Here is a 12,596-nt window from a genome sequence, read left to right on the forward strand (position 1 = left end):
CTTAAGATAAGTGCCATGGGATCTTTAGTGACCACAGAGAGTCAGGACACCCTGGGGGTGGCTACTTTGAAGAATCTCAAATACAAAATATACTTTTTTGGTTCATACATGATTCCATATGTGCTATTTCATAGTTTTGATGTCTTCACTATTATTGTACAATGTAGAAAATAGTAAAAATAAAGAAGAAACGTGGAATGAGTAGGTGTGTCCAAACTTTTGACTAGAGAGAGAGATCATTAGGAAAGTATTTTTTTGACATTTTGTTACATTACAGCCATATTCTAAAATGATTACATTTAAAACATTTTCCTCATCAATCTACACACAATGACAAGGTAAAAACAAGTTGTTAGAAATGTTTGCAAATGTAACAGGACATCGACCCTAAGTACACAGCCAAGACAACGCAGGAGGGGTTTCTGCACAAGTCTCAATGTCCTTGAGTGACCCAGCTAGAGCCCAGACTTGAACCCGATCGAATGTCTCTGGAGAGACCTGAAAATAGCTTTGCAGTGATGCTCCCCATCCAACCTGACAGAGCTTGAGAGGATCTGAAAAGAAGAATGGGAGAAACTACCCAAATACAGGTGTGTCAAACTTGTACCGTCATACCAAAAAAGACTCGAGGCTGTATCCTCCAGACGTGACATCCCACAACATGATGCTGCCACCATCATGCCAGGTTTGCTCCAGACGTGACACTTGGCATACAGGCCAAATAGTTCAATCTTGTTTTCATCAGACCAGAGAATCTTGTTTCTTGTGGTCTGAGAGTCCTTTAAGTGCCTTTTGGCAAACTCCAAGCGGGCTGTCGTGCCGCTTACTGAGGAATGGCTTCTGTCTTGCCACTCTACCATAAAGGCCTGATTGGTGGAGTGCTGCAGAGATGGTTGTCTTTCTGGAAGGTTCTCCCATCTCCACAGAGGAATTCTGGAGCTCTGTCAGAGTGACCATTGGGTTCTTGGTCACCTCCCTGACTAAGGCCCTTCTCCCACCAATTTCTCAGTTTGGCCAGGCAACTAGCTCTAGGAAGAGTCTTGGTGGTTCCAAACTTCTTCCGTTTAAGAATGAGGAAGGCCACTGTATTCTTAGGGACCTTCAATGCTGCAGAAATGTTTTGGTACCCTTTCCCAGATCTATGCCTTAACACGATCCTGTCTCGGAGCTCTCCTTTGACCTCATGACTTGGTTTTTGCTCAGACATGCACTATCAACTGTGGGACCACTTAGACAGGTGTGTGCCTTTCCAAATCATGTTCAATCAATTGAATTTACCACAGGTGGACTCAAACAAGTTGTAGAAACATCTCAAGGATGATCAATGGAAACAGGATGCACCTGAGCTCAATTTTGAGTCTCATTTCAAAGGCTCTAAATGCTTATGTAAATAATGCATTTCTGTGTTTTTTTTATTTTTCATAAATATTCAAAAATGTCTAAACCTGTTTTCACTTTGTCATTATGGGGTATTGTGTTTAGATTGATTATATTTATTTAATCAATTTTAGAATAAGGCTGTAACGTAAAACATTTTTGGGAAAAGGAAGGGGTCTGAATACTTTCCGAATGCGCTGTATACGGATGATATATAAAGCCAGGCACATTAACAATTAGGCTATTGATTATAGACCTTATTAAGTGGGGATTTCATCTCTCCTCACTTTTCTTAGACAATTAAGGCAAGGGCTGTTTTCTCTTCTCCTAACTCCGCTGCTGCCTCCGTCGCATTGTTCTCAACACCAATATGTTGGTTTACTTTGCTATTATGCACATACCAACATGGTCTAGGAAAAGGTGCCAATTCAACAGTGCCCTGATGTTTCACAACCGCGGACAGTGACCACTATCCAACGCAGGAGAAAGTACATTTTATGTAAAGAAAAAATATAGAAATAAAAAAATATTTTAAAAAATGTGTTTGTGTTGCACCATTGTTCAAACATAATATAACCATATACAATTTCTGTAGCAAATGTCTTAGACTGATGGACTGTGCCATCCCCATAGCCTCCACAATAGATCAGTCCACTCAGACAGGCACGAATCCGACAGGTGTCGTGTACACCATGACCAACAGCCTATCGAAACCAAACAATGGACCAGTCGACTAGATGGGGTCTGTCCTAGTACACAGTATGAGATACCATGCTTTCTTACCCCCATTGCCACCCTTGCATTAGTATCTATCCATGTATGTGTACCTACCTTACTCACTCAGCCCGGGTGTGCGTGCGAGCTGTGCCACCACCGCCATTAGCGGGACCCTCATGCCCAACAGTGGTTCTGCACCAGATGAGCTGTGTTCTGCCTTCTGCAGCGTGGCGCCAGTCAGGTGCCAGCTCTCTGTCTGGCATTCGTCCTAGCACTCAGATCTGGCATCACGGCCCAGCTCTGCTCAGCTCAGCCTGGGCCGACCCAGATGGAGAAGTCTATAAAGCCCCTCAACTTTTTATCATGCTCTCTTTTCAGTTTGTCCTTTTCAACTTTTTGAGGTAACTCACTGTTTACTTTCCTGGCCTAATGAAGGCGGGGTGGATGGAGATGTCCTTTTGGGGTTATATTTGATGTCTATAGAAATGTATCCCAAAAAAGGAAATAAAGACAAGAATATGACCCTTAACCCCAGCCCCCTGTTGCTTAGGCCTACAGCAGCAGTACCGGGAGTGCCAGGAGCTGCTGGGGCTCTACCAGCAGTACCTCTCTCAACAGCAGGAGAAACTCAACCAGTCTATCTCCCAGCTCAGCCACTCCCGCAGCTCCCACTCTAACTCCCACAGAAAGGTACTCACTCTGTGTGTGTCTGTGCGAGTGTGCGTAGTAAGAGTGTGTGATACAGACGTGTGTCTGAGAGAGATGGCGAGTGGTGCGTCTCTGTGTGTATAATCTTTCCCGGTGAGCTATCTCCAAGCTACCGCCGCTGTTCACCATCATTCACAATACTGCCAACTGGGAGAGAGACACTCACGCACACATTTTATTTTTAAAGGACCCTTACTTGGACCTAGACAACATATCAGATATTACGATAGTAAAAAAAAAATCACTATACATTATGACCACATACAGTAAGTAGCACAACCGGTTGCTTTTCTCAAGGTAACCATTTAGAGACAACTTCCTGGGTCCCCCTGCTCTGAGGATAGATCACTTTGTCGTCCTCTGTGTCCTACAGTGGGGCTGAGTAATGTGTTTGCATGCTCTGTGACCTCACACTGAATTAGTCACTCTCTTGTCTTGCTGAAGGTGGGCTTTTCTTTACTTTGTGTTTATCTCTCTCGCTTCATTGACCTTGGTTTCCCTGTGCTCAGCACTTTCATGAGAATCTCAGTCTTGCCCAAACCCAAATCTTTGTTCTGCATTGTATTGGTGTCAGGTCCATCTTGGCTTAACCACTGCTCTCTCACAGAAAAGTTAAAAAGGGGGAAGGGAAGGAGTGACTATCAGAGTGAGGTAACTAACTGCAAATTTGACCTCTTGCCCTTACCACTTATACACTTGTGGAGATTGGAGACAAACACATGACACATTTCATATTTTATTGATGCCCACATAGAGCTTACTATAGGCTGAAATCTTGTACAGGTGCATAACATTAAATAGTAACATTGAATAATGTATTTACAATAGATAAAAATAGAAGGGTATATTTGACTGGGTGGCTCTCTTGTCTCCACAGGCCCCCAGCAGTGAGGTAGGCTCCACCAAGCCTAGCAGGGCAGAGATAGCCACAGCCTGGGATGGTTCCTACCTGGGCCTGCCCACTCCTGGAGGAACAAGGACAAACGGAGGAGGAAGAGAGAGAAGTGGCAGAGGAAGAGTCCCGTACCTCAGTCCCGCCTCTCTCTCAGACAACCTTCATTCAGCCACCTCCCCTCCCTACTCCTCCTCTAGCAACCAATCCCAGGGACCAATCAAATGCCAGGGTTGCCGAGGAGTAGGGGCCCGTAGCAGACGGGAACATCTGGTCAATGGGGGGTTTCCCCATAGGGGGGCCACAGAAGACCCTCGACTGGGCAACACCAGCCCACGGCTCCACAACGGCTCTGGTGAACCACCAGACAGCAGACGTCTACCTGGACCCCGGAGGTTACTACTCGAAGGGGACCCAGCGTGGCAGGGAGCAGGGTCAGAGAGGGATCTAACCGCGCCCCTCCTGGGCCGGGAGGACTGGGAGAAGAGGAGGCACCAGCTGCTCCTGCAGAAGCTGCAGCTGGAGGTGGAGAGGGGGCGGCTGCAGGCGCGGCTGGCGCAGCAGGAGGAGAGGTTGATCAGACAGAACCAGCACCTCCTCCACACGCGCCTCGATTACAGCAGGTATTGAATTTAATTATATTTTAGAAAAATTATACATCTAACAATATATGCACAATAATTGGGGCATGTACTTCATTTTGTCTCTCTTGCAGGTTCCAGCAAGCCACAGCAGCTGAACTCGGCCACTCCATGTCCAGAAACGGGACTGATCCTTTACCCAATGAACATGTGTTACTCAGGTAAAATCATGGAACTCACTCACTATCTAGTAATCTAGCCTTTAGCTTACCAAGCAGTTGAATGTGAGCTTGACTGTGTGTGTCTGCAGTGAAATGAGAAGGTGTGACGATGCAGAGGACTCGGGTGAAACAGCAGAACAAGAAGCTCCACTCAAAGACCATACTGCACACATCCCCCTGCAAAACTCCATACATTTACCTGGTAGGTTGTGTGTGTGTGTATACACGGGCCACCAGTTCTCCATCCCTGGCTTATCGTCTCCGTCATTAGGGTTTTGAAGTCCATTTGTTGTTGTCCTCCATCTGCAGAGCCCTGTCATAACAATTCCAGGAGGGATATGGCCACCTCTCTTGTGGTGTCCCAGAGCAGACTCAAAGCCACCCCAGCACCAGTGATGCCTCCCGCGCTACGTAGGACTCCCGATGCAAGGTAAGCCACATTGGATCCAGGTGTACCAATCAAAACACTGTTTCATCCCATATACCACTGCTGTTTCCACTGTACTGCATCGCAACACCACATCATTATCAGCACTCTGAAGGTCAAAATAAAGTGTGTTGTCCAAAAAGTAGTTTATGATGACATTATTGTAAAATGTAGTGTACGCACATCCAGTAAGTTGCAGGTGCTGGGTACAAAAAGTAAACACAAAATAGAGATTAGGTCCCTGATGGAATAGAGAATAGTTCTCTGATAAAATAGAGAATAGATCCCGGTCTACCGATGAATGCTTCTGGTGTTCTGTTGTGTAAGGTCAGCTTGACCTTGGGGTCAAAACACTACACAGTAAAACAGCAGGAGCATTCATCAGTGTGCGGGTTGCTATACTTTATATCATATGGGTACATTAATACAATCTATTATTAACACATACCACTAAATAAACAGAGCGTCTTTAAAAGCAGTTCCATATTTTCAACAGCATTTCATAGTGCATTTTTTACCCACTTATCTGGAAACATTTAGATTAGAAATACACAAACCAGACTATTTTTATGAACAGAGCACGGGGGAAATGCAATTCAATATGTCGGTGCACGGGTAAGGAAACAAAATAAAGGTTAGAAAAAGGAAAGGAAGGAAGGAAAGGGGAGCAGGCGTCTGAGGCAGGCCTGGCCGGCACTGGGCCTTAGTGTTTGATGGGCTAAATTAAGCTTTCTCCCAGGCTTGCGGCGAGGCTGACAGGAGCCAAGCTGCGTTCCATTAGTCGGTCTAGCTGGGACCCAGCAGCAGGTAATTGAACAGACTTCTGTGGGGATGCACAGTCTCTCTCTTTCTCTCAATAATGAGAGGGGAGAGAGAAGAAGGAGAGACAGAGAGCGCAGAGAGGAATGAATCACTAGCGGGAGACACACTCTAAGAAAAGGGAATGAAATTCGTTATTACCCCCCCTCCCCACCCTTTTTGTTGAAAGGTAATTAATGTGACAGTCTGTGGTCTTCCTGTGTGTGTCTGACTGTGCACTTCTAGTTAGCATAGAATGCTGTGGACAAATGTTATTAGCATGTCATTTTTAAGGAAAGGGATTATGTTTCTTACTTTTTCCCTTTTTACCTCTGGCAAGTGTATTTTTGTCTTTCCATATGAAATGTTCTTCAAGTGTGAACTCCAAATTTCCGTCTACTGGTCCATAGCCTAGCCAACATGAAACAGAAAGACAGCTTGTCTCTGACTCTCTGAAAGCTCTTCACAATGTTCTGAATCATAAACAATGCAGTATGGTTCAAGTAACCACCACCACCATGCCAATCGAAGTGTAAACTCAAGCAGATGGCCATTAAAACCACAAAGGGAAATAATGGATACAGTTCATAATAACAGTGAACTTTGAAGGCATTTCAATTGGGTCCTTCTGAGAGGTTTGCACTTAACAATGACCACGTTTGTCATTGTTAAAGCACTGTATTCACCATTCAATAATTTAATTACTATGAGCTTGATCCAATGTTAAACTGTCAACTTTAAACAAAACAAAACGTTTTGCTGAGGTCAGTGCAAGACATCCAAGATTGTCTTGTGCATTTCACACTCTGTATGTTCAAAAACCAACAGATGTCTGTCTTGGATAATTGATCGAAGCCAACTAAATGGGAGCAACAGACAGTTCTGGTCTCCTAAACCCCTCTCCAACCAGCATAGTAGCCAAGAGTTGATTTGTAATCTTCCAACAAACCGACTGTAATCAGTCAGATTAGACTAGCGCATCTCCTCTGCCTGCTCTGCTCTTACCTGCCCTTTCATACAGACAACAACAAACCCCAGCGATGCAGAGCTGCTTAGGCTAACAAGCACCGGAGAATGCTAGTTTATGTATGGACAGATAAATATTTTATTGTAGTCCGCAGTCTGGAAGCAGCTTCCTGCATTATTCAGACACAAATCTGATTTTGTGTGTGTGGAGGGAATCAATGAAGCGAGTCATTTTAAGGGTTTTTGTTTTGCAGGGAGGGGAGGTTGGCGGGGGTCGTCCTGACACTATGTAGACTTTTGCAGATGTTATGAGAGTGGTGGGTACGATGCCCATGTGTCCCCCTTAATGCATGCCTGCCACCAGCCAAAGCAACTCAGGAATTCCACACTAACATTGAATGAGTGCCATTGAATTGCAAAATCTGACGCACACTGTAGCTTGGTCCTTACTCTAGTGATGAACTGCCTCTTTTCATTCACCAACAAACCATAACAACCATTAAGTCTTAACTAATTGAATGTTAAAGGTGCACATCGCTAAATGGGACTGGGGGTTAATCCCTGGCCTCCCGTGTTAGTTAGTAAAGAGAGTTCCATTGCACCCTACTGCTCCTCCTGCTTCCCCCTTCGACTCACCCAGCCTGCTTGCTATTGAATGGCAGGGTATTGACATGCGGGATGTACAGTGAGGGAAAAAAGTATTTGATCCCCTGCTGATTTTGTACGTTTGCCCACTGACAAAGAAATGATCAGTCTATAATTTTAATGGTAGGTTTATTTGAACAGTGAGAGACAGAATAAAACAAAAAAATCCAGAAAATAATGTCAAAAATGTTATAAATTGATTAGCATTTTAACGAGGGAAATATGTATTTGACCCCCTCAATCAGAAAGATTCCTGGCTCCCAGGTGTCTTTTATACAGGTAACGAGCTGAGATTAGGAGCACACTCTTAAAGGGAGTGCTCCTAATCTCAGTTTGTTACCTGTAAAAAAAGACACCTGTCCACAGAAGCAATCAATCAATCAATCAGATTCCAAACTCTCCACCATGGCCAAGACCAAAGAGCTCTTCAAGGATGTCAGGGACAAGATTGTAGACCTACACAAGGCTGGAATGGGCTACAAGACCATCGCCAAGCTGCTTGGAGAGAAGGTGACAATAGTTTGTCCGATTATTCACAAATGGAAGAAACACAAAAGAACTGTCAATCTCCCTCGGCCTGGGGCTCCATGCAAGATCTCACCTCGTGGAGTTACAATGATCATGAGAACGGTGAGGAATCAGCCCAGAACTACACGGGAGGATCTTGTCAATGATCTCAAGGCAGCTGGGACCATAGTCACCAAGAAAACAATTGGTAACACACTACGCCGTGAAGGACTGAAATCCTGCAGCGCCCGCAAGGTCCCCCTGCTCAAGAAAGCACATATACATACCCGTCTGAAGTTTTCCAATGAACATCTGAATGATTCAGAGGACAACTGGGTGAAAGTGTTGTGGTCAGATGAGACCAAAATGGAGCTCTTTGGCATCAACTCAACTCGCCGTGTTTGGAGGAGGAGGAATGCTGCCTATGACCAAGAACACCATCCCCACCGTCAAACATGGAGGTGGAAACATTATGCTTTGGGGGGTGTTTTTCTGCTAAGGGGACAGGACAACTTCACCGCATCAAAGGGACGATGGACGGGGCCATGTACCGTCAAATCTTGGGTGAGAGCCTCCTTCCCTCAGCCAGGGCATTGAAAATGGGTCGTGGATAGGTATTCCAGCATGACAATGACCCAAAACACACGGCCAAGGCAACAAAGGAGTGGCTCAAGAAGAAGCACATTAAGGTCCTGGAGTGGCCTAGCCAGTCTCCAGACCTTAATCCCATAGAAAATCTGTGGAGGGAGCTGAAGGTTCGAGTTGCCAAACGTCAGCCTCGAAACCTTAATGACTTGGAGAAGATCTGCAAAGAGGAGTGGGACAAAATCCCTCCTGAGATGTGTGCAAACCTGGTGGCCAAGGCAACAAAGGAGTGACAAGAAACGTCTGACCTCTGTGATTGCCAACAAGGTTTTTGCCACCAAGTACTAAGTCATGTTTTGCAGAGGGGTCAAATACTTATTTCCCTCATTAAAATGCAAATCATTTTATACAATTTTTGACATGCGTTTTTCTTGATTTTTTTGTTGTTATTCTGTCTCTCACTGTTCAAATAAACCTACCATTAAAATTATAGACTGATCATTTCTTTGTCAGTGGGCAAACGTACAAAATCAGCAGGGGATCAAATACTTTTTTCCCTCACTGTACCTGCCTGCCATCATAGGATTTTTATATTACTGTTTGGACTGAAAATGAAAGGGGGCGCTGGGAAAGATGGCCATCTTTAATGAGAGAAGAGTGAAACAACTGGGAGGGAAGGAGAAGTGGATAGACTAACTGCAGTTCTGCGAGAGCCAAGTTAAAACTTTCATCGTAACCCAAGAAAGTATAGATATGTCTGGTGAATTTAGCCGTCAGTCTGATGTGTAGGGTAGCAACATTTTTGAGTAGTCATTGTCTAATGCAATTATTATTTTTGCCATTGTGACTTCTCTGTGTGAATACACAGAGAGTAGTGAAGCAGAATCATAAAGGGCTCCCTTGAGTTATATAATACCCGTAGGCCATTCGCTATTGAACCTTGTGTAAAACAACGAAGGCCTTTGGTATACATGGCCCCTCCAAACCATTAGAATTCTCACCATTCGGCCCATTCCCTTGCCGAAACTGTACCCCCCCATCACCCCCCTTCCTCTTGTTATAGATTGTGACCACCGGTAAGTGATGCATTATTCATTACAGCGATGTCATCCGTTGATGGATTGCTGTTTGAGAGCCCTGTCCATTAAATAAATCTACAAATATAAATGCTAATTCTCACATTTCAAGAGGGAGCCCGGACAAAGTTTCTCTCTCTCCCACTCTTTCTCTCTCACACACACACACTGTCATTCCTCTCCCCACTAACTGCTATTGACAGGCAGAAGGAGACCAAATGAAGAAGACAGATTTACTTACTTTAGCTTCAATCATGTTTATTTCCCAGCGGGTATTATCCCCTATAGGTGTCCCCTCTGTTTTCTCTCTCCACACTCACAGATTCATTCAATGTACTGTACATCGATTTTCTAAATAATTTGATGGAAAACTACAGTGATCATTCTTTCTGCACCAATTAAAGCCATGAAGTTAAAATATAGAAAATAAAACTAGAAATATTATGTAAACAAATACAAAAAGACTGACCGCACATGCCAACTGTCGGCCCTCGAAACCACGCAGATGCAAATTGCTGCTGCTTAAAACGAGCAGAGAATTATGTTAGCGTGCTTTAAGAATTCATGTTTTCTATCTGGAATGCACTCGTCCAACTGTGTACGCACTGAATAATTTATTAAGCAGCCATACTGAAGGATGGAATCTATATTAGCTTAATCTCTCGCTTTGGTTTATTTATTTCTTCCCTCATTCTTATTCTGGTAGAGAATGTGCCCTCGCTCGCTCTCTTTCTGTTGCACCTGTAACATCTAATGCCCTTTGGCTTGTCGACCCCAGGGCTTTAGACTTTTAACGCTGGTTGTGTTAGGCATCAATGGACACTACAGAACAGAAACATTTTATTTACAGTTCATCCGTATAGGGATATCCTTTCATATCTTCTGTATGTTAACAAATACGAGGTGCACTACACATTTGCACTACAAGCTTTATGCCACAGACATGCTTTGGCCTCGTGCCTTGTCTAATTCCTGTTAAGCAATAGGATAACATGAATGCTGGAGAGTTTTAATTTTAAGAAAGGACAATATTACAAAGGCAATATTGCAATTATGTTAGCAAGAAGACTTACCATAGTTATCAAATGCGTTTCATTCATTGATTCTTCTCTTCATCTGTGTTTTTGTTCTAGGTTGGACTCCTCTTTGATTGAGTTGTTGGAGGTCTTCAGTCCCATCTCTGTGCCCAAGCGAGGCAACCCTCCCCGACGCCCGCCCCCCTTCAGTGCCCCCAAACAAGCCCACCATGCTCTGCTCTCCCGTCCTGGCCCCTACCGGACCCCCCAGCAGGACCTGGAGGAGAGCCAGATACTGGAAGAAATCTTCTTCATTTGCTGAGGGGGTGGGGGATCCGGGGGTAGGTACCCTGAGAAAAATATGAAAATTGAAATCATTCTTAATCATTTACTTGATATTTACAGTTGGCTCTTAAATCAAGGTCAGTGCCTTCTGTTTGTCTTACAGTTGGAAGTTCCAAAACAATCATGATTTTGTTCATTATACTATTGTGTGTTTGTAATGCAATACTTTTTTTTATATTGATAGTTTTTTATATTGAATATAAATAAACTGTAATTTATTTAATATCTTTGTGTAGTGGTCCCCACATGTAGTGACATGGTCACCCACAAAGAGCTAAATGCGCTATAATTCTACTCATATATGGATTTCTTATAACTTAAACATAAATGGTAAAATGTTTGTAAAACTTCTGTGTGCTCCACTGACCACCTTGGTCACATTATCTCAGAGATGTACACATTGGGAAACTGAAGTATTACTAGAACTGGGTCATATTCATTAGGGCAAACCGTAGCAAAACATTAACAAAAAATACAAAATGTCTTACGTTTGGTGCCTAATGAATATGACCCTGTTCAAGGCCCTTTTACAATATGCAGTAAGTTTGAGTCAAGACACAGGTGTATTCTAGACTGTGCTTTATTATTGAGCTAAGCTGAGACGCATCATTCATTAAAATTACAAAAGAGTCCAGGGACCAGAGAAGAGATGAGGGCAGGAGCCTAAAGCGCATTAATCAATGAGAAGCCTACCTCATCAGACATGGCAAAGCTCGACACGTAACATTCAATTCCCCATCCCCTTCATGTGCTGAAATTGTCTTCAGAATACTTTTGAATCCATTGAAGAAGTAAATGTTATTCTCCTAAGAACACTAGCTTGTAGGAATAAACCCTTGATAACAGCATTGAAGGTAGACTAAATGATCAGAAATTTAGTAACAATATTTGATGAAATAGTGCAGTTTTTGATGGGTGTTTTACCCTGGATAGAACTGAACACTTGTACAACACCAGAGCTCTATAAGACATTAAAAAAAAAGATAACATGATTAATACAGAGCTCATAACACCTCAAAATAAGGGACACATTGTATGTGGGATTTATAATTATTTTTATTTTATTTTTTATTCAACCCTTATTTTGACCAGGTATTATAATTACTAATTGGCACTAATCAGCTAATTACGGTTTCAAGTCCTATATAAGCAGCAACAAGAGGTAATTCCTCTGTCATGGATAGACATCCATTTTTAGCAACCTTAGCCTACTAAGGACAAGTAGTAAACTATGTAATAGCCTAATGTTTATCCCATATTTTGAAGTGTTACAAGAGCTCAGGCAGTCAACAACAGAGCAGTGTTGAAACGGAATGATAAAACAGCAAAGGTCCATTCAAATTGTTGAACACATTCACAGCTAACAAGGTTTTGATGTTTTTCTGGAAAGGTTTAATTGTATTTATTTACATTTTGAAACAGTAAATTGTCATGTTATTGTCATTGCAACCTATAGGCTGCCACATTTAGCTGAATTCTCAATTTGAATGTGAACATTTACAAATATACCGCAATTTGAATGGACTTATAAGCATTAATCATCTCGAAAGATTGAACAGTTGAGATACATTTAAATACATTTGGGTAATGTGTGGTATGATAAAGTAGAACAGTTGAGCTCTGCTATTGAATAAAACAGCATCACAAATGGAAAAAGGACAGCAGAAAAATCTCAGATTACTTAACAAAACAATTGTCAAATATGAGCATAATCTCCATTTCTCAATTAACTGTT

At 42.9% G+C, this 12,596-nt stretch overlaps 1 protein-coding gene across 3 annotated transcripts in view; it reads left to right on the forward strand.

Annotated features, from left to right (window-relative positions):
- Positions 1-12,596, forward strand: part of LOC115150377 (protein hinderin) — a 28,889-nt gene that overhangs the window by 12,958 nt on the left and 3,335 nt on the right. For 2 of the 3 annotated variants that reach the window (XM_029693598.1, XM_029693600.1), the window contains exons 6-11: positions 2,645-2,784; positions 3,680-4,317; positions 4,410-4,496; positions 4,586-4,698; positions 4,806-4,926; positions 10,634-11,832. In XM_029693598.1, the coding sequence (XP_029549458.1) occupies positions 2,645-2,784; positions 3,680-4,317; positions 4,410-4,496; positions 4,586-4,698; positions 4,806-4,926; positions 10,634-10,838 (1,304 nt within the window). In that variant the 3' untranslated portion in view covers positions 10,839-11,832. Of the gene's footprint in view, positions 1-2,644; positions 2,785-3,679; positions 4,318-4,409; positions 4,497-4,585; positions 4,699-4,805; positions 4,927-10,633; positions 11,833-12,596 lie in introns of those variants that run through there. The other variant, XM_029693599.1, reaches the window with a different exon arrangement.

The sequence above is a fragment of the Salmo trutta genome, chromosome 16 (assembly GCF_901001165.1).
Source record: "Salmo trutta chromosome 16, fSalTru1.1, whole genome shotgun sequence".
Taxonomy (NCBI): domain Eukaryota; kingdom Metazoa; phylum Chordata; class Actinopteri; order Salmoniformes; family Salmonidae; genus Salmo; species Salmo trutta.